Here is a 20,867-nt window from a genome sequence, read left to right on the forward strand (position 1 = left end):
AGATAAATCACTACTGAATGGCCCCCATTAGTCTTTCTCAGATCGGTCAGAAATGCAAAAATGTTATTGACAAAAATCTGTGTGATCTGTCCACTTACCAGTGTAAACAGTGTAAAGCTGTATTCCAGAAAACGACCCTTAAAGAAATCAACAAGACGGAGTACAAGTGCAATTTTACAAATTCTTTAATTTATTTCTTTAAAATTAAAAACATCTTAATTGCATTCTACCACCTCCAAAGGCACAGTCATACTTATAGCAGACCAAATTCATAAAACACTGCCACTGAACATCTTTTTTTTCTCAATTTCTTTTGTACATAAGAAACAATGCACTATAAAAATGACTAACTTTTTTTGTTTGTTTTTTTTTAACCGGGTAAACAATGGGCATTACGTGTGCTGTAGAACAACAACCGACTAAAGTGATATGTACTCAGCTGTGATAGCATTTAGACTCCATATAAAGGATGATGTGCTGGTTTGAGGCTGCCAACACCTGTTGAAAACACATGCGTTGCAGCTATTTAGGAACATAGAATTTAAAATTTAAAATAGGACATGTTTTCAACAACACATCTTGACGAACAGTGTTTAAGAATATGGATGTTTGAAGCAAAACAAAGCCATTGGCTGAAAGGTGGAAATGCAGTGCCACAAAGGGGAAATGAGTGTTGGTGGAGGACTGTGCAGAAGAGGCCATCATATCACTCACCAAATACAAGATATTTGAATGACATTTGACATCTTCCTGTGTCCATTAAAAACTTATCTAAGACTTTTAAATGAATAAAAAACAGTTTAAAGACAATAGTCAACATGTGCAAAGAGGCAGGGCCTAAGCCTAAGCAGGGCCTTGTGGAAAAAAAAAACATCAGATGTGATAAAAGGATTGACAACTGGATGTACAATCACAAATCAATAATGCACAGAAAGGCTGTTTACAATGTGTGACAACACAGCACCATACACACTGCACAAGAGGTTCACTTAGTGACAACAAAATTCAAAGTAGTGGATAAATATACAGTAGAATATATCGCCGGTCTTACTGAGGCACAGCCCTCCTAAAAAACATAGAAATAGAATTTAAAAGATCTTGGATCAAAGCAAACTGGTTTGGCACACACACACATGACACACATGGAAAAAACAAACTGAAATAAGGCAAAGGAAGATGAGGCCACAGAGGAACTTCTTCAGATGGGCAAGATTGAAGCACTTTGAACACAAACTATGACACATACAGTACCCCTCAGATGTTCAATAGTAGAGAGAGAGAGAGAGAGAGAGAGAGAGGATTTTTTGCAGCAACAAATGGGGAGTCCCTATTTCACAGCTGTAGATTTACAAGTGTGTGTGTGTGTAGCAGCTGTGAGGCACTCCAAGAACACAACAGCATTTCTTTTACAGGCGAATAAAATCAAAGAGTAAATCACCCAAATCGAAAAAGTTTCAGTTATCTACACAACAGTCAACACTTGACTCACAATCACACAACCATGGAAAAGCATGTCGTCGGCCTCCACAAATAACAGCATAGCGGTGTGACCACAGTGCTCATACAAGCAGACAGAAAACACACACACACGACAAACCCACCCAAATATCATCTGCTGTCGTTTACACATTTCTTCTCTCTCCTGAATGACACACTAATAATTTTACTCCATTTTGCACCTTTACACACACACAACAGTATTGACTGCTTTGATATGGCAGTGACAGGGTGAGCAGAAGAAGACAGCAAGGCTACAGGTTGCAAAAGAAACAAAACATGCCTGGCTTTAGTTCATTTTTACAGACTCTATTTTTGAAAACCACATCCTATTGATTTCATCAACAGCGCCAATAGGTGGTTGTGTCATCCAGGCAGCAGCAATTACTGACTGAGTGTGTTTCGATGCCTAAACAACACACTCAATCCAAACAGAATGCAGCAACTGTAAGAATGCATATTTACAAGAACTATATACAAGTAAAAATTTGTGTTCTTTGTACATCTGTCAGTGGTTTAGTTGTCAGCTGACCCGGTGGTGAACAGGACTCTCTGGTCAGTTCTGGCCAACTTTGCAGGTGGTTCCAGTGACTCTTCCCCTAATACTGGCGCATCTGATGGAAGCGACAGCTCCTGACCTTCATCGTCACTCTCCTCCTCCTCCTCTTCTTCTTCCTCTGGAGTATACAATAGATAGCAGAGATGGTTAGAACAATGCTTGGAGCATGCGTGTGTGAGATGGGTAAAAAAAAAAAACAGACCTTTGTCAGGATCCAGCTGGTTCAGACCACGGCCCAAACTGGCAAACTAATGGCAAAAGGGTAATGAGTTAGTATTAAAGAAATGACTTCCATCCTTATTATTATTTGTTATATATATATGCGTTTGTGTGGCTACCTCTCCCATGACCGCAATAGGCGTTTCTCCTTTAGCCTGGGCCACTCTGTGCTCTATAAGGTAGTACATGTATTCATCATACAGCAGGCGGATCAGGTGAAAGGATCCGAAACTGGCTGCACTCCGCAGAGTCAAGTCTCTGATTACCATGGAGCTGTAGAGCCAAGATGGTGGGAGAACAAACTGTTACACAGCGTATCACAGCTTTAAACACAATATAAGAACTTAGTGGCTTTACAGTGAGATGCTGAAAACATCAATCATCCTCTCAATAACTAATGATTCCGACAACTGACACTGGAACACACCTGTAAAATGACCACTTCAGAAGGAACAGCTTGGCAGCCTTAGGGAAGGCAGGGCTGTTCTGGTAGGGCTTTAGGACCTGAGAGACAACGCCATCAAGCCAAGCAGCCCACTGCTCTAACGAGTTCTGCTGCTGAAGGGTGAGCTTGAAGTCCTGCTCCAGCCGCTGAACAACACGGTCTTCACACCGGCACACCCACGAGGCTTGCTCCTGCAAACGGCAAAGAGTCAGTATCAGCCAGTCTTTGTACCACTAGAGTGCAGCAGTGTGACTACTAGTTTGCTCAGCTTTTCCAAACAGTTATTGATCAGAGTATTAAACACTAGTACAGGGTATGTAATGTTTGTAAATGTAGAATTGCATTCTTTTCAGGTTTACATTTTAACACAGTGCAGTCACACACACTCAGAGATTTTTTCAGGTATAAAGAGATACTATGACTATTTACTCTGTAGGAAAGAGAAAGAGGAAGTGGGTACATAAAACCACAACCTGCAACATTTACACAATGTTTAAGAGACTAAACCAACCTGGACGTTAGCAAAGTCAACACGGTTCAGGTCAGACAGCATCTGATTGATCTGGGCTGTGTTCTGGAGGACAGCACGGGCAGCCTGGGCAAGGTGGTTCAGACTGGTGTAGCGGCGCAATGTTTGAGCAAAAGCATTGGCTGATGTTACCTTAAGGTGCACAAAGTGATGATAGGAAGAGAGAGAGGTTTGAAAGTGTTCACCGTGCCAAAACATTCCGATGACGTCCAATGCAAGCAAGTGTGCAAGAGGCTGCGTTCCGGAAACTGTGACATAATCTGTTGCACAAGGCTTGCTCTGTGACCTACAAAACACATTGCTCCATCCACTGAAAGCTAAATGATTGTACCTTGATGCGGACCATTTCCTCAGGGATGTTCATCATGGCGTTGGTTAGCCAGCTCTCCAGGCTCTTGGCAAAGTTGCGGATGGCTTGGGTTAAGGCACCTGGTGACGGTGGAGGTCATTTAAGTACATTTCACTTTCTATTACCTCAATAATATACCAAAATGTTACCATCATCAAATTTTGATTTGTGCCTCAATATCCTCTGTAGTGTTATTAAACCAGCCTCATCTAGATAAATAGTTAAAACACAACCAGGGCCAAAAACATTCCTACATTGTTGTTGCATTATTTTCAGTTAAATCACTTGCTAATTAGTGTTCAAATTTTACATAGGGTGGCATTCTTGTTAAATCTTACTGGGGATGGGTCTGAGGACATCAGGGATGAGGATCTCAACCAGGCCCTGGTACAGGCTGTTGTCACAGTCACGGCACCAGCGCAGCACAGGCTCATATTTGCACAGCAACACCAGACAGGACTTTGGGAGGCGCTTCTCTGACTCATCGTGACTGCCAAGATGAATGGAGATCATATTTAAAGAGTGCTGGCACTTCCTATAGTTCTGGGACAAAAAGGCTTGAATGAACCACTCACACAGCCAACGTGGCATCGCCAGCCTGACTTTGGCTGAACCTCCAGAAGGTCTTCCACAGAGTCTCTACCAGGGTAAACTGCAGATTGACCATCACATCCAGAATGGCCTGAAAGAACAAAAAGAACAAGAGAAAAAAAAAACTTCGATGACTGGCAGAGGACATACTAATGAACTAAATGTAAACTTTAAATTCAAGGTTACCATTCTCACAAATGGTCTGTGGGTACAAGATAGTTGGTTACCTCACAGTGTTCTCTGTACAGCAGCTGGAAGCTCTTTATGTGCTCCAACTCAATGCCTTCTGGAAGAGTCTTTCGCTGGAGGTCGATATCTGAGAACTCTGGAAGAGCTCTTGATGCGTCTGGACACACACACAAAGACGGGGGTTACATAAAGTGTTCTGTGCTGCCTTTAGGTATTAATATAAACAGACACTGCATATATTTGCAGTGCAAAACAGATGATGCCAAGTTATATTTATCTATGAAACAAATCAGTTGGTCAAACTTCAAGCATGCCTTGAAGGTATAATGCATGACTAGAGATAAACCGAAGTTACTGTATTTGTATAACACACTACAACATCACCAAACATTTTATTAAGCCAAGAAAAAAGGAAGGAGAGGAAGGAGAACATGCGAAAAGAGAAAAGACAATAGTGGGTGAGAGGTAGAGCTATGATTAGGTGCAACAGGGACATAGTCTTTAACGACATCAAGTGCTCTATAGACTCACCTAAGAACTGCTGGTACTGTTGAACCTGTGTGCTGATATCCACATGCCCCGACCCCTGTTGCTGCTGTTGCTGCTGGCCTGCTCCTGCTGCTGTGCCATTGGTCATTCCCTCCACTTTATGCACAGGCTTCAACCTGACAGAAGCCGTGGGGGAAACACATCACACATATGTAGTAAACTGTAGATTGCGTTAGACCCCCACAAGTTCGTTAAATAAAATGGTAAAGAGTGAGTGCTTGTGTATACCTCTGTTTCTGTGAGAATGGTTGCTGCCTCATTGCCAGATGTTGTTGGTCTTCCATCAGACGAAGGAGAGAAGAACCCGCCTTGATTCTCAGCCCATAATAGTGGTATTTAGAATTACCCCTACCAAGAACAGATGGCATATATATTTATTAACAACAAACGTATATATTATGTCTTACAGGGGAGAAGCAAGAGGGACCTAAAATGCATTATTTATAAGAGGTACCAAGTCATTTTTAGTAGCACATTCTCCCCTCCTACTCATTCATACACACACATGCTGTGTGCCCTCATCTCTACTCACATTTCTTCCCACACTATGTTAACATTTTGCAATGTTCCAGAGAGCTTGGCAACTCTGCTAATGTATGCACATGCAGATCATATGCATGAAGGGGAAAATGTTAACCTGTTCCCTCTATGATGTAATAATTAATAATGCCATTTAAAAATCATGTATGTAGTATGAATGTGAACGTGAACAGTGCATAAACGTGTTGCTAAGTTGGTGGTATGTATTTGAGTTTGGGTGTCTGATTCCCAAACTCACCGTGTGCCCAGGCGTCGTGTGCGTAGCCCCATGAACACAGATCTAATGAGTTTCCCAAAAGACGCAGCATTAACAGGCTCCAGCTTCTGCTCCTGACAGTGCAGCAAGTAGTGGCAGTACAGGGTGGAACGTGGCAGACTCACTCCTTCAGCTGTCTCATAGTTGTCCAGCAACCACTGTACCTGACACACAGGCAACAAAAGAAAAAAAAAGCTGGTGCAGTTAGCAAAGCTAATAGATATAAACAGGACAGACCGCAACACAGAGAATAAGCAATACACACGTGGCTTAGATCATGCAAACACATTTTTCATATCATTAAACTACAGAAATCCATTCTCATTTACAGTCTGTTGATCATTCGTTAATGAAAACACACATACATCTGTTTGCGTGCCGTGGCATACAACTTTGGTATGCAATGAATCAATGACCTGGAATACTGATGGGATGTCTGCCAAACACATTTTGGTTGTCATTATCATGTGCGATTCAATATGATGAATTTGGGATGAACGTTATAGTGTTGGGGCATTTCAGGCAAATTCAAAATGCCCCTCATCACATGCACTGCAATGACATGAGAATGATGAGGTCATGGTTTTGTTTTCTTTGAGGAAGAAACAAAAAAAATATCTGAATTCTACAAGATTTGTTGTGATCAATACTCAAAGTATCATATCTCCCTCCGGTCCTAATGAATCTCCACATAATTGACTTTAATTGACTTGACAAAAACTATGACATCATCAGTGTGTGCCACCGAAGGGTCGTGTGGATGAAAACAAAAAGAAGAAATTCCTGCGCTTGGCGCCTCTGCATACCTTCTTGTCTGCCGACGGCACGCTACTCTCCTCGCCCTCTGTAATACTCACAGTGGCTGGGGAGGCGCGGGCGGTGTGTGAGTAGTTCTGACTGTTGCCAGCGGCCCCTCCACTGCTGCTGCTGCTGCTGCTGCTGCCCAGCATGTAACCCCCCTGAATCACATAGCTGCCTGCCGTGCCACCGTTGGTGCCTGCCCCATCCCCTGTCCCATTGGTGGTACCACCGGTGGTCACCACGGTGGCCCCTCCCCCTGCTGCGCTAGTGGGCTGGGCCACAAACATGGACACAGCCCCTGTAGTGCCAGAAGTCACAGAGACGGTGAGAGGAGTGCCTGGGGTTGAAGCCGGTGAGCCTGAAGGTGGCTGGCCTTCATAATACTGAGCAGCTGTGGTCTGGGTGTACAGGGGGCTGTCAGCATATGGGAAGGTGCTGGATCTACTAGATGGGAGACATGGGCGTGTTAGAAAGCAAGGAAACTTCTGCAGAAATTAAACTCTAAAAAGAATTATGGACGGCTTTGTTCTAACATAGTGCTGGTTGTGTAGTTGGTGTCTCCTCCTTCCACATACTGCACTTGATTGGTGTATACATGTTGCACTGGGACTGTTGTGAGCTGCTGCTGGACCTAAGGAGTGAGGACACACATACCCACACAAAAAAATATCATAAATCCTCACCCAAATTGTCAGATCATATCTACTGTTTCATCACCCAAAAATTTTTCTTGCAATTAAAAACTTAACTTCAGCATTCAGTGAACATCCAGTGTCCCTGACCTACTTGGAAAGTGTCAGCTGAAGTCTGCAGTGGCAGCTGACTGGGGTCTGAGCTGGTACCTGCAGAATAGTCTCCTATCTCTCCCTCAGTATACAGAGAGTAGGGAAAGTAGCTGGTATTGAAGATCCAAGGGAGGCAGAAATCTCTTACAAAGTCTGCTATCTGTTCCTCATCATACTGCTGCCATTCTTCAAGTTTCTTTTCCCTGACTAACCAACTCACTTCAGTGCTAAGGGGAAGCTGAAAGATGGCAGACGTTCAGACATGTTGAGATGACATCTCCTACTAATCAGGTGAAATGTAAGATTTTGAAGGCTTTAAAGCTTTGATGACTTAGACTCTACATTATATGCTCACAAGGGACAGATGGTGACATTGTGCATTTGTCTGACTTACCTCCTGGGTGATATGGACAGGCTGTAGACTGGTGACACTAAGAGTGCCTGGCTCAGTCTTTGCTATCTGGGAGGTGGCCTGCACCACCGACCTCTGATGAGATGAAGACATACTCATTAAGTGGGGGGGTCCAAGAAAACAAAATGTTGTTTTGTGTGCATGTTTTACCTGCTGGGCTGTCTGTACCTGTTGAACAACCTGGGTGGGAACTCCAGTCTGCACAACAGCTGGAGGGGGACTGGAGTCTGATACACTGTCACTTGAGTGAAGGGTGCCCTCTGAAAAAGATAACAAGGCCACTTACCATCTGTGCACCAATGACACAAGCACAACCCCATTTGTCTGTTCATTATGCCACATCCATGGTGGAAACTTCCAAAATGGCTACCTAGCCTGCTGACGAGACATTTGTTGTAAAAACTTTCTGTGCCAGGCTTGTTCCCATGGTAACACTTGTCAGAAAAGATGTAGGCTATTGTTTAACATCCCCCAAGTCTGCCCTTTGAGCCTTTGTGTTTCCATTGTGGTAAAGAAACTGCCAGATACACAAGGTGACGTATGGCCAAACAATATCTACCTTGACTCCGATCACTGTTGTAATGAGCTAACAAAACCTGTACCTCTTTTTCCTTTTTTATCTCTTCTACCTTCCTTATGCTGTTTATTGACTTGCATCTGCTTGGTTGCTCCAAGTTAAACATAAACAGAACCACAATGTTTAACGCAACAACATCTTTCGCAATGTGTTGACAACAGTATCAGAAAACCAGCCCCTGTACTTAGACCTTTTCCCCCCAAAACCAGTACCAAAAGAGGACCTAAAGGGGAAATTCCAGCAGTCACAACAACACACACTAGAATTTGCATAAGCTAAAACTCAGGACATAAAGTAAAAAAATTACCGCTTTTACCTGTGACTGTGACAACGATGTACTGAGGAGTGCTTTGAGCATTCCCAGTCTGTGTGGGTGAGCCCTGGATCTCTGCAGTCACATACTGTGTCGGAGCCGGCTGGGCCTGCGCTGTGGACTGAGCTTGACTATCAGCTGCAGGCTTCTGTGTGGTAATAGAGGTGGCTTGTTCAGTGGGAGAAGTTCGGCATTGGCATGTGGGTGTGACAATAGTAGAAGTGGCTTCAGTAGTCTGAATTTCAGCCAGAAACTGAGGGGCTGTTGAAGGGGCAGAGCTGGAGTCAGGTTGACCCGTTGTGACAGTGACAACAGCACCCTGGGTTTGGGCTGCTGGCTGGATCTCACCTATGTAGCCTGAGGTGGCCATGACAAGAGCTGGGAATCACCCTAGAAATAAAGAAAGAAGTAACAGGTTAGCAATCACAAGACCAAACATGATATAAATAAGGTCCAAGAAAACCAGATGAAAATAGCAGCTGAATTTACTGATAGAAATGTGCTAAAATAGGGGCTAAAATGAGCCCGTCCACCAGCTTTCATGTTTACATTGTTAATGATCAGAACTAAAACTGATATGGCCATAGCAGCAATTATGAAAAACTGTATGTCACAGCAACTATACCAAGTAACAGAGTAATTCTTCAATATCAGCTGAGTGTATTTGTAAATGACACAGGTACACATACATTTAAAATATTTTTACATTCACACACTGTTTGCCTGAAAGTGCTACTGTGGCTGACCTGTTTGATGCTGTGGGGGAGGAGCAGCAACAAGCAATTTGGTGTCTTATTACCTGTAATGTGATCACACTTTCTTTGCCTTTCACACATATAGAATTTGATCTGTATTATAACCTGGTAACATCCATCACTGGATTTCACAGTATTTGGCTGTAATGTCACACACTGTTTCAGTTGTAAAGGCAAGGATGCCTCAGCTTACATTAAACTAGACATTTTCACACTTATAGCTAAAAAACATGATGTGGCTGAATCCTGCAGCTGTGTGCCAAAACCAAATGAAGCTATTTCATCAATACAATGATAACAATATTAGTAAATTTTAAATCAGAAACCTTACTATAAACATGTAAAGTTGATCGTTTAGCTCTGCAGTGAACAAAGAGGTTAAACTGAACTCGGACATGCAAAGCACCTGCAGAACGCCCTTCTTCGCAACGCCCCTTTCAGACGTTAAACGTCTGCCACCTGCCACAGCTCTTAACTTTCCTACCAAGAGGAGCACATTTCATTTTCATTTTGCCGTTCTGACTTTGTCACCGTCACAAAACCATCTGAGAGGCTACACTTGTAACTTGATTGACCCAATCTGGCCTCCCCTTTTTAGGGTAGTTCTGTACCTGTGTGTTGAATCGGCAAATACATAACGCGGAATGTATTAAACCGCTACCGAACGCCCATTATTAACTGTTAACAAGACGAGTGTTCGTTTCTGGTAACTCGAAACGTTAATTGCTCACAGTAGCAAATTCAAGCTTGTCGTGACAGCACAGATGCTAGCCGTCTAGCAAGGTAGCACGGGCAGCAAGCTAACTGGTCTCTACAACAACCGCCATTTTGTACCTTTTGCATTTGACATCGCCATAACAACGGTCTGCTTGAGTATGCTTACTTGAGTATGCATCATGGCAGTGAAAATTCAGTGTCACTCGAATGAGCAGCAGGCGCAAACTAGAGCGTTCAAGAAAGGCACACGACTGATTATAAGACCGACGGCTTGCTGGCAGGCTAACCTCAGTTAACTCTGAGAGGCAGTTGCCTGTTATGGCTACTGAAACAACAAGGGGAAAAGCAAGAACACATTTCAGTAGAAGCGTTTAAAGGACATGACATATTTTCTATCTGTTAAGAGCTTCACCTCTAGTTCCACGTATGTATTCCCCCCTGGTAAATATCTTCTTTTATTTTAATGGCGGATTCAGTTGTTGTTGTTGATTCTCGTTGCTGGGTTCTTGTCGCCAGGGCTACCGTGGCTATGGCGCCTCTTCCTCACCAGGGCAACTGTTGCTACCCACCCGCTCCCTTCCCTCCCCTTTCTTTGCTCTGATTGGCTGAGTGAAAGCAAATTGTCTTAAAGACACAGTACCAGCAATTTTTTTTTACTACAAAGCCTTCCACGCCCATTTGTGGAAAATCCCAGTGTATTAAATAGCATTAAATTTTTATACGGTGGATGCTCTGCAAGTGACAGTAATAGGTTTGCCTTACTGCTTGTCTACATCAACCAATCTTAGCACAAATATATGCCCCTGAACAAAGGCATTTGGTATTATATTCTATTAGATTGCTTTAAGTGTTGTCTTACATTATTATTGCATGAAATCTAAAATAGGGTATACCCAGGAGTGACTGCAAAAGTGATGGGTTGACTGGCAAAACAGAAAGAGGCTATTTATTTAAGTACAGTCCATATCATGTTGTTATTACTCCCATGACCTCTATGGTTGGCCTCTATGACGTTAATGTGTTAATAAGTGTCAGGGTGGACACCGTCACAAAATGCCATTTTATTTGCTTTTTATCATAACATTAATTGTAAATTCATCATCCCCCATTGTAATTTCCTAATTGTGCGACCTTTTGCCTATGTGGATACACAGATAAAAATGTGTTTTATTTTTGTCTGACTCATAATAAGACTTGTATGTTATCTTACTTTGAAAATGTCACTGATTGTGTCTCGGTCCTGCCAGTTCACCTTTTGGCAAAGCGCTAACAGAATATTTAAGAGAAAAAAGAAATTATACATAAGCTAGACAGGGTAGTTTGTGGATTTAAAAAGGCAAAGCTGATGTAAATAAAAAAAAATAGTGAAAGCATATTCCTGTAGTGGTTTACATCTTACCAGGATAATTAACGGCAACATCCATAATTTGACTTTGAGGGGTCTTTGTTCGGGCAGTAGCTGATTTATGGTGCCCAAGAGAATTGAAGACTGCACCTTACAAGGAAAGTAAGAAAATGCCTTCAACACATGATGCAAATACTCACAGCACAAGAAAATACACTAAGCATGCAGTATACACCATAAGGCATCTGTAATCACACATGGATTATGAAAAATCTGTCATCACACATGTTAATGTAGAGTGAATATTTGTATTATTATTGTCAATATGTGCACCATGTGTACATTAGCATGACTATGCAATGTTGAGCAAACTGCATCTATTTCTGAAATAAGTTCATAGAGGCCTTTAACATATTCATTAATTATGCCACCTTTGCTCTGCTTTTTGTCTTCATAAAGGTCTCTCAGAGTATCTCTCTTTCAAATCTGCTCTCCTCTCAGAGCAGGCCTGCATACGCAACATGCACGTCTCCAAAAGCCCTTTATAAACCACGCCTGGGTCACCTGTAAAGTCATAGCTCATGCAGACAGGGAGACAGAAACCCAATAGTTGGTTAAGGCAATTTAAACAGTTCTTTGTTGCTTTATTTGCTCGGGGAGGGACTATGTGGAAAGCTGTTGTGCTGGCTGTGTGTCTGTTTGTGGCTGGGGTTCAGCCACTGGAGGACCCGACATATGGGGTGAAGCTATGTGGCCGAGAGTTCATCCGGGCAGTCATCTTCACTTGCGGTGGTTCACGATGGAGGCGGTCACTCAGGAGTGCAGGTAATACTGAAGGTGCTCCATCTTCACCTCATCACTCATCACCTATGACAACAAGATTGTGTTTCCTCTGCATCCATGTGTACATCTATCAAAGAGTTTCTGTTTTCAGCTTTTTCTGTTGTGTGCAAACCATGGACAGGAAGCAGCACGTAAACCCATTTTACAGGAAATGACATGGGATTTCATGTGCAGAATACTTTTGTTCTCATTTCACTTCAGCAGATGCTTCAGAGGACCCATTCAGCTCCCATCAAGAGGAGTCCACAGAAGGCTTGAACAACTTTGTGGTGGACAGTTTCCTCCAGAGAAACAGAGACCTGAGCTTCACATCTAGAGACGACCACGAGGGAGCGTTCAGCAGACCCGCCCGTTCCTTCATCACCGATGAGATCCTGGAGGCTCTCCGCAAAGCTGACCGCAAAGGCCGGGATGTGGTGGTGGGTCTGTCCAATGCGTGCTGCAAGTGGGGCTGCAGCAAGAGTGAGATCAGCTCTCTTTGCTGAGGGTCGATTCAACAATCAAGCAGTCACACACACACACACATTTTTCAATTGTCATGAATCTTATGTATATTCAATCTTATTGTTTATATTCATTGTGTTTAAGTTAAAAAAGCATGATTTATGTTTGTTGTTTGTGTTCATTTTATGTATATATATTTATATATATGCAGATATATATGAACAAGTATATTTTTCTGTGTTAAACAGAATTGTTGTATTGTTTGATTTTTCTGTACAGAGTCTGTACTGTAGCTGAACTGTTTCTGCTGCATTTGATTAGAACTCAAGGGAATAAAATGCTTTGTTAAAATCATTTGACAACAACAGCATAATGTCTGCTAAATTATTACAAGATTCATGGTGTTTTATTGGGCTGGAATCTAGACAACAACATCTAAAGTAATTGACACGGGTCATTTCCTTAATTACGAAGGCTTCTGTATAATACGTTGCACAGATTGTGCTGTCTTTGCATATTCTGCATGTGGTGCTTTGCAGTACTTCCTCAACAATATACTTTCAGTGATATGTAAATATACTGAATTGAAGTAAAACATTTGGAATTTCAATTTACAACTAAAGTATGAAAGTACTGTCAGAAAAACATATCATCTGCCAAACATTCTTCTGTGCCATGTCGTCATAATTTGTGTCAAATAACATAAACAGTAATACAACTCATGTTATTGTTATTTTTATTATTGCTGCATGTTTGAGCTTTGGTTAGTTATTTAAAAAGAAACCACATGAGACTCCTCATAATCACTCATGGCTGTATCAAGCTGCAAAGGTTTGGAAACACTGACATGCTTGTTTGTCCCAGATATTCTGCAAAATTTCTAAAGTGATTCAACATCATTAAATTTATTGTTGTGTGGTCATAGTGAAGGTCAAGTTACATGAAATGAAAGTAAAAGTACCAAATAGGTTTAGTTGTGATGGCAAGTAAAGGCTTTCAGTGTCTCTAAATTGTGTCTACGTGCATGCTTACACTTAAACTCAGCTTCTCTGTGACACTGTCCTGATGACACCACATACTTTGGAAATGATGATGTTGAAAAGCAGTATCTCAGATGGGACACTATATTTAGGGACCTTTATTTATTTATCTTTCTTCTTATGATGTTTAACCATGTCAACGGTGACTCTGAGGGCAGAAAAAAAGCCAGTTTTATTGTCTAAAGTGTTAAATTTATTACACTATAGTAAATAATAAAAATTTAAAAATTTATATCTATCTATTTTTTGACACATTAGGATAAATGTAACTCTCTCGTGTCATTCTGACTAACAACAGCAATAACATATAGTTGTTAGTTGTGTGTATGCACATATATTTGTGTAAATTAGCAAGAAGAAGAGTAAAACCAGTGGCTTACATAAGCACACACATAGTGCTTATTCATATCAGACCATGAGAATCGTGTTTTTAAGCGTTACAAATCCCACACTGATTACTTTTTGACACGTTTAACCCACGTCCTGCACACGTGGAACCCCAAATAAAGGTCGGGGGGGGGGGGGGCTCTGTTGGCTACCGTGCGTGTGACGTCATCACATTTCCAGAAATAGGCGGGGAACTGCTGGAAGGAAATCTTCAACCTCGCTGCAACTTTTTTTTTCTTTTTTCTTTTTTGCATTTTTTTTCTCATACCATTCTTGAAGTCGCAGCAGAATGCGCAACAAGCATCGCCCTGTGTCTCGTGATAAGGTAAACAATTTAAACCCGATAATAATCCACCATTAATGAGGAAGTGCCGGCTTGCTGTAACTTGAACTGTAAACAGAGCTGTAATAGACCTACGCTGCCACCTTAGTTGGGCGGTTATCGCCGTGTTATAACGTACCGTCTACCACTATTTGACAGTTTATAATGGGGGTCTACTGTAAACACATGTAGGGTATGTATTAACTTGCCATGTGTTACACATATAGCTTGTGGCTGAATGTACACTTAGACTGGACCTTGCTTCTTTTTCACAGGCACTGAAGGCTTGGGTCCAAATGTAATGGACACACCTTGGCTAAGGTGGCATCTGTCCATCTTGCTGATCACGCTAACAAAGTGCTGGGCAACAGGAGGTAGGCTCTCATTCACTCACTCACTCACTGCTTCCTCTTTCTAGCTGTCTGCCTAACTTCCCTTCATTGTTATAAGTCTATATTATACATATATAATATAAAATAAACAAACTACCCAAAAGCAGATGTTAAAGTCATTGTCACACTCTATGTTTCTACTTCTGAAGCCGTCGTTCCTCTGCTACAAACTTACTGAGTTATGCTGAAGATATTAACCAACCTACAGGTCACGTTTTTTTTATTTGTAGACTGAAGTGGCCACAAAGGAAGGGTGCACTCATCTAGACCCAAACGGTTCACTTCCTGTTGATGTTACTCAGATGTTGCTATTCTGCATTGTGCTACGTGCTAGTATTCGATAACTTACCGCTAAACGTGTGCAAGCTTACAGGAACTGGTTAAAGGTGACAGTCTTGCAAGGAATAAAAAAAAAAAGTGTGAAAGTTTGCAGAGAAGGGTGGATGGCACTCTTTTTGATGCTCTGTCCTGTGGTTAAAAACATCTTCACTCTTGTTTCTCGTAAAAAATGTTCTTCCTTTCTCTAGTGTTTCTATTTATTGTGGCACAGATGAACAGATTGTAAAATAAGCTTTTTATTTGAACTGTGTATGCCTCTTTGGTATTTCTGGGGTGACCGATAATCAGGTAGATTAATAGTGGGTGAGTATCTGTGGGTTCTCTGACTCATGGTGGTAGTATTTTAAAATCGTGAAATGAGCCAGTAGATCTGCATATCTTGTCCCAAACAGTTCACTAGGCTCTCCTTTCACACAAAAAGTAACTCCCGTGACCTTACACCTGTCCCTATCAGATTAACATGATCACTTAAATACCTTAAAAGGATTCAAATTTTCATGATTTCAAGGGCCAAGGAACCAGTTTAAACCCAGAAGATGGAGACCACCTGTTTATATAATCAGCATCATTTGTGCCAGCCTCATACTATAATTAGCTTTTTTCCTCTTCAATAAACTGATCTTTATTTACATAGTAAATGCATTTTCATACAATATAATTTGTAACACAGAGTGCTTTGACTGCCCGCCCCCCTATCACCTAGTTTTGTAAAATGAGGAAATGTTTCATGAAAATGAAACAAGAGTTTCATTTCTAACTATTAAAAGCAAGGAAACAAGCTAAAGTGTAGGTGTCAAAAGCATTTTCTACATGATAACTTGCTGTGAGTTTTTGTTTTGATTCTGAAAAAGGCAGCAACCTTACAGGTCCACTAGGTTTGTGTAGGCCAGGGTAAAAGCAAATCTTATAAACAGGAAGGAGCGATGGCAATAAGAGCTTTAAAAAGGATCTTAGCTGAGCTAGTCCTTTGACTCTTCAAGATCTACTCTGCTATATTTTAAACAACACAGTTGCTAACTGAGGAGCATTTAAAGGGATGTGTCAATAAGTTGGTTCATGCATCAGCCTGAAATTTGGTGGATTGTTCCTTTAAGAGTTTAGAACAGTGTTATCACTCCTGTTTTTACCTTTTAATTTCCACAGGTCCCCCTGTACCTCCTTCTCACCTTGAGTGCTATCGACCATATGATGAAGATCATCGCTGGGTGGATATTCACTGTGTTTGGGATCAAAAGTCAAACCATTCCACTAACTACAGCCTGCACTGGGAGCCAGCAAATAGCGAGTAAACATAAATACATATTTAAATTGTATCGTCTTATCATCTGATGACTTTGTTCAGCTCCTCTCTCTTTGTCTTGTCCTGTCATGTCATTAGGGATGGGCATGGAAGCAGCGGCAGCAGTTTAGATGGGATTATAGGTCGTAAACATTTTTCCAATGGAGTGCTTCATGTTTGGGTCCTGGCTAGGAACCAGCACGGATCTGCCAAATCTGAGGTGCTTGTGTTCAACACAGAAGATATCAGTAAGTCAGTCCTGTAGATCAACAGCAGGATCAAAATAACTGACAGAATGCTAAAACATAGATATTTGCTTAAGCCATGTTTTAAGTTAAATAGTTTTCTCTTTTATAGTAAAGCCACCACCTCCTAAATTTTCAACAATCCATCACGACCCCTTAGAGGTCTACTGGACTCCCCCCTGCCGTGAACTGGAGGTGTCTTCGGGAGTCTGTGACCTTCAATACCGGACTCAGGAAGACCAAGTGTGGGGTGAGGTGTGAACAGTTTATGCTTTGCCTTCCCTGAATTTCTCTTTCTATCTGTCCATGCTGTCCATTAATAAATAAATTGATTTTGTTTTTACCTCTTACACAGCGTGAAAGTGGACTCCATGGCAGCTATATCATTGAGAACCCCAAGCCTTACACAGTTTATGAAATTCAAGTTCGCTGTACCTGTCTCAAAGGCTTGACAAGTGACTGGAGTGAAATCTATGAAATAAAAAGTGCAGAGGCGGGTGAGTCCTTTGTCTTTGAATGTCTTTAGATTTGTTGGAGAACAATTTGTGAAAGGCTGAGTTCTGATGTTGCTCTTATCTTTCTGGATGTCTTTGTACCTCTGCTGCACAGCCCCTGTTGGAGTGGTGGATGTATGGAGGGACTGTGACATGTATCCTACAGACTTTGACTGTTTTCTGACCTGGAAGGTAGGTTAAGACTGAATGTCTGTCAGTCTCAGTGTGCAGTTTTACCCCATCTTATCTTTTTCTTTTATTCCCTACAGAATCTTTCTTTTTCTGAAGCGTGTGGATTCATTTGGGCATTTGAAGTCAAACTTTGCCACAACGACGGCACTGTGAAGCTGCTGAATGTGACCACAACTGAGCCAAGCGGGCAAATTGTGTATGATGGGCTGAAATGGTACCTCAACTCCTCTCTAAAGGGCGTATCGTCTGTCAATGTGTCAGCCTACAACACCCGTGGTGCCACAGTGCCTTACCGTCTAGTCTTGACAACAGGTACAGAAGCTTTGCCTCACTCACAACACATCCTCAGGAGAGACTGCGGGCATAGTGTTAAGATTTATCCTAAAAAATGTTTGTCTCTTGTCTAAGGTAATGAAGAGAATAATAAAAATATTCAGCTCAACATGACCGAAGAGACCCTCACAGTGTCCTGGACTTTGCCTCAACACTTAACCGACAACGTCAAAGAATATGTTGTGCAATATAAAGAAGTGGGGAGTGCACCTGGCCGTGGCTTTGACTGGATCAAAGTGAACAAAAGCCAGAAAACAGGAGGATTTAAAGGTCTGCATCATTTGGGTACATTCTAAAAAACATTGTGTCAAGAGTAAATAAAAACAATCCAGTGTTTCAAACATCATTAAGAATGGTGCTCGGGTGTTTGTCTCCACCTACAGGTCAATTCAAAAAGTACACGCCGTACCGAGTGTCAGTTTTCACAGTATCAAACAGCAGTGAAGTTTATCAGTTCTCATCCAAGATTGCATATTCCCTTGAAAAAGGTAAATGTTTTTGCATTGTTTGTCGCTTTTTGCAGATTTCTGAGCTTACATTTCATTGAAGATTAACTCTTTGTATCTCTTTCTAGCTCCTTCCTCAGTGCCGTTTTTCGAGGTGTCTTCGATTTCAGCCACTGATGTGACTCTGTTTTGGGAACCAGTTCCTCTGTCCAAGCAGAACGGACTGATTTTATATTATGAAATAAGGGTGGACACACATAAAGGTACATTGCAACAATATATAAATAACACTACAGAGCTACACTTTTGAAGTAAAGGGTTATTTCTTGTTGTACAGTGTTGTCCAAACGCATGATGCTTTCAGGTTATTTGTCCATAAACAAAAACTTGTGCTGTGCAGTTTTAAAATGCTTGATAAACCTGTGTTTTGTACATTTTTTTATACACATGAATACATTTATTTACTTGCCTTTATCAGCTATTATTTGATCACAAACAAACAATATGTCTCCCCCTAGTGTACAATGTCCCTGCAACCCCACAGCAAGAAAAAATGACTTGTGAGCTGAAAAACCTGGAACCAGGCCGAGGATATGAGGTGTGGATAAGAGCTGTGAATGGAGCGGGGCCTGGAGCAAACGTCACCAGAACGTTTCACACAGAGAAACATGAAAACATTGGTATGACATCACATGTAAATGTGAGATGGTGGATTAATAGAATCAAGCCATAAACTAACTCACTCTCTTTCTGTCTGTCTCTTTCTTTTCTCAGAAATCTTGATTGTAGGTGTGTTAGGAGTTGGTTTTGTGGTTTTGGTCATCTTTTGTGGCTGCCTTCGTAGGTGAGATAATCTTTTTACCTTTTTTGACATTGTAATATTTCTATTTAAAAGCAACATTTAACAACATGTCGTTTGATGTAAGTTAAAGTGGCGTTTTACTGGCCATAAGCAGTGGATGCTTATAAACATGACTGTCTATTGAGTGGAACTATCTATCTGAACCACAACTTATGTATCCTCTCTGGCCATGTAATGTTACAAATGTCATCCAAAAGAAGCTCCTGTGTCTGAGGCAGCTCTGTATTGCTCTCCTCACTGGCAGAGGTGGTGTCCAGCCTCATATGTCTCAGTCCTGCATCAATGGCAAACATACAACAAAAGTATGATTTTGCAGTTTCTACAGCAGCCCTGTAGTCCTCCAGATGATATGTTTTATGACATTTTCTTGTATAGGAATAAGGAGTTCTGGTAGATATTGTTCAATTATACATACCAACCACATTCTAATACTAAAAAGTTAGTTTAAAATCTGCACATTTGCATCAAAAGCTAACACAGTTAGGTTCTTGTCTTTCTGTTTTGTCTCTACCAGTAATTTTTGTGGAGAAAGTAAAGTGCGACGACTGATGCCTCAGTGTTTGTATGAAAAAGTACCAGATCCCGGCAACAGCTACATCTTCAGACAGATGAAGCACCAGGTAAGACTGAATTAAATTGTCTTCAAATTCCTGTTACTTGTGACTGCTTATTTAGAAATCCATGTAGTCAAATCCTGGTCTGTCGTTGCACATTGCCAAAACCACAAAAACAGCGCATGGTTCTCTGTGTGTTTGTGTGTATGTGCTCATCTGTAGTTTAATGAACCCCTGGTGTGGAACTGCATTCCTGTCTACGAGCCACACACAAAGATCTCTGTGCTGGAAGTTGTGGAAATAAAGTCTCTGGATGACGACCCTGACAAATCAGTCTGGTCAGTGGCAGGAGACAGACGTATGGACTGCCAAGAGGACCAAAGGGACAAGGCTATTATAGATGAATGTCTTCCAACAGACCATAGATTTGGAAGAGAGGATTACAGCAAAATGGTGGACTCTGATGAAGAGAACTCGACATCTTCATCAGAGGAAGAGCCGTTCACATCAGGTTATGAAAAACACTTTATGCCCACTGCTGTGGAAGTTCTAAACGTTTGATGTCTCCACAACAAAATATATGGATATATAGGCTTCTCTACCCTGTCAAAAATCAGGATCGAAGGAAAGATCAGCCAAAGCTAATGTCTCTCAGCCTTTTTAAGACTTTGTTACCACACAGTGTTATCTTACTGCCATACCGGACCACCAGTATTCAGTGGCATTGATGTCTCCTGCTCTTAAATAGGATTATTTGTAATATATGCACATTTCATGTGGAGTTTAAACCACTATTTGCCACTGAGAGAAAAATGATTATTGAGTTTTACTTATACACATAATTCATTCCAGCAATTGATTACTCTGTCGCCATGTTTTCTGTCACTTGTTTCCACGTTTTAGTCAATTGTGACTCACAGGATAAATGTGCCATGAGCAATGGCCCTAACTGTCATCTATATCATAGCATTTTTAGCAGTAATTTAGCAACTCAGGGGTTTTGTAAATATTTAAAAGCATTTTCCCACAATAATGTCGCAGTTTGGTAACAATGAGTAATTGTCCAAGCATTGGGAATTAGCTGAACTAAATGAATGCTAAAAAAATGATTAGTTATTAAATGATGTGAATCACAAATGGGAATTCCCAAGTGCCCTACTTATTTTAAATGAACTGAATGTAAATGAGTAAGGGGTGCTATTTCTTGTTACTGCCATGTTTTTCTATTTAAATTGTGATTAAATGAATTAAAGAGTAAAAATAGAGT

General features: G+C 41.3%; 3 protein-coding genes across 8 annotated transcripts; 2 read left to right on the forward strand and 1 right to left on the reverse strand.

The window, feature by feature from the left end:
- Positions 1 to 238: 238 nt before the first annotated feature.
- rfx1a (regulatory factor X, 1a (influences HLA class II expression)) lies at positions 239 to 10,648 on the reverse strand. Of its 5 annotated transcripts, none has more exons than XM_028412177.1 (18): positions 10,496 to 10,648; positions 8,615 to 9,001; positions 7,872 to 7,981; positions 7,704 to 7,796; positions 7,058 to 7,155; positions 6,530 to 6,965; positions 5,706 to 5,887; positions 5,156 to 5,275; positions 4,910 to 5,043; positions 4,417 to 4,535; positions 4,174 to 4,280; positions 3,937 to 4,088; positions 3,581 to 3,678; positions 3,232 to 3,381; positions 2,703 to 2,911; positions 2,395 to 2,548; positions 2,259 to 2,304; positions 239 to 2,174 (listed from the first exon to the last, which is right to left on the reverse strand). In XM_028412177.1, exons 2-18 carry the CDS (start codon positions 8,979 to 8,981, stop codon positions 2,014 to 2,016), a joined length of 2,736 nt encoding a protein of 911 aa, XP_028267978.1. In that variant the 5' UTR covers positions 8,982 to 9,001; positions 10,496 to 10,648; the 3' UTR covers positions 239 to 2,013. The 5 variants fall into 5 exon arrangements, with proteins under 5 accessions (XP_028267978.1, XP_028267980.1, XP_028267979.1 ...); XM_028412179.1 differs by having other exon boundaries at positions 5,706 to 5,881; positions 6,581 to 6,968; XM_028412178.1 differs by having other exon boundaries at positions 6,581 to 6,968.
- Positions 10,649 to 12,004: 1,356 nt separating this feature from the next.
- Positions 12,005 to 12,786, forward strand: rln3a (relaxin 3a). Its single transcript, XM_028412476.1, has 2 exons — positions 12,005 to 12,253; positions 12,476 to 12,786. Exons 1-2 carry the CDS (start codon positions 12,010 to 12,012, stop codon positions 12,754 to 12,756), a joined length of 525 nt encoding a protein of 174 aa, XP_028268277.1. The 5' UTR covers positions 12,005 to 12,009; the 3' UTR covers positions 12,757 to 12,786.
- Positions 12,787 to 14,328: 1,542 nt separating this feature from the next.
- On the forward strand, positions 14,329 to 20,861 carry il12rb2l (interleukin 12 receptor, beta 2a, like). 2 transcript variants are annotated; one of them, XM_028412959.1, is made up of 15 exons: positions 14,329 to 14,467; positions 14,740 to 14,838; positions 16,339 to 16,480; positions 16,574 to 16,722; positions 16,832 to 16,974; positions 17,075 to 17,216; positions 17,329 to 17,405; positions 17,483 to 17,717; positions 17,814 to 18,008; positions 18,122 to 18,226; positions 18,313 to 18,447; positions 18,703 to 18,864; positions 18,959 to 19,028; positions 19,561 to 19,666; positions 19,823 to 20,861. In XM_028412959.1, the coding sequence occupies exons 2-15, from the start codon at positions 14,766 to 14,768 to the stop codon at positions 20,159 to 20,161; spliced, it is 2,073 nt and encodes a 690-aa protein (XP_028268760.1). In that variant the 5' UTR covers positions 14,329 to 14,467; positions 14,740 to 14,765; the 3' UTR covers positions 20,162 to 20,861. The 2 variants fall into 2 exon arrangements, with proteins under 2 accessions (XP_028268760.1, XP_028268761.1); XM_028412960.1 differs by lacking the exon at positions 14,329 to 14,467 and adding an exon at positions 14,501 to 14,657.
- The last annotated feature ends 6 nt before the right edge of the window (positions 20,862 to 20,867 follow it).

Source organism: Parambassis ranga, chromosome 8 (assembly GCF_900634625.1).
Source record: "Parambassis ranga chromosome 8, fParRan2.1, whole genome shotgun sequence".
In the NCBI taxonomy this organism is placed as follows: Eukaryota; Metazoa; Chordata; class Actinopteri; family Ambassidae; genus Parambassis; species Parambassis ranga.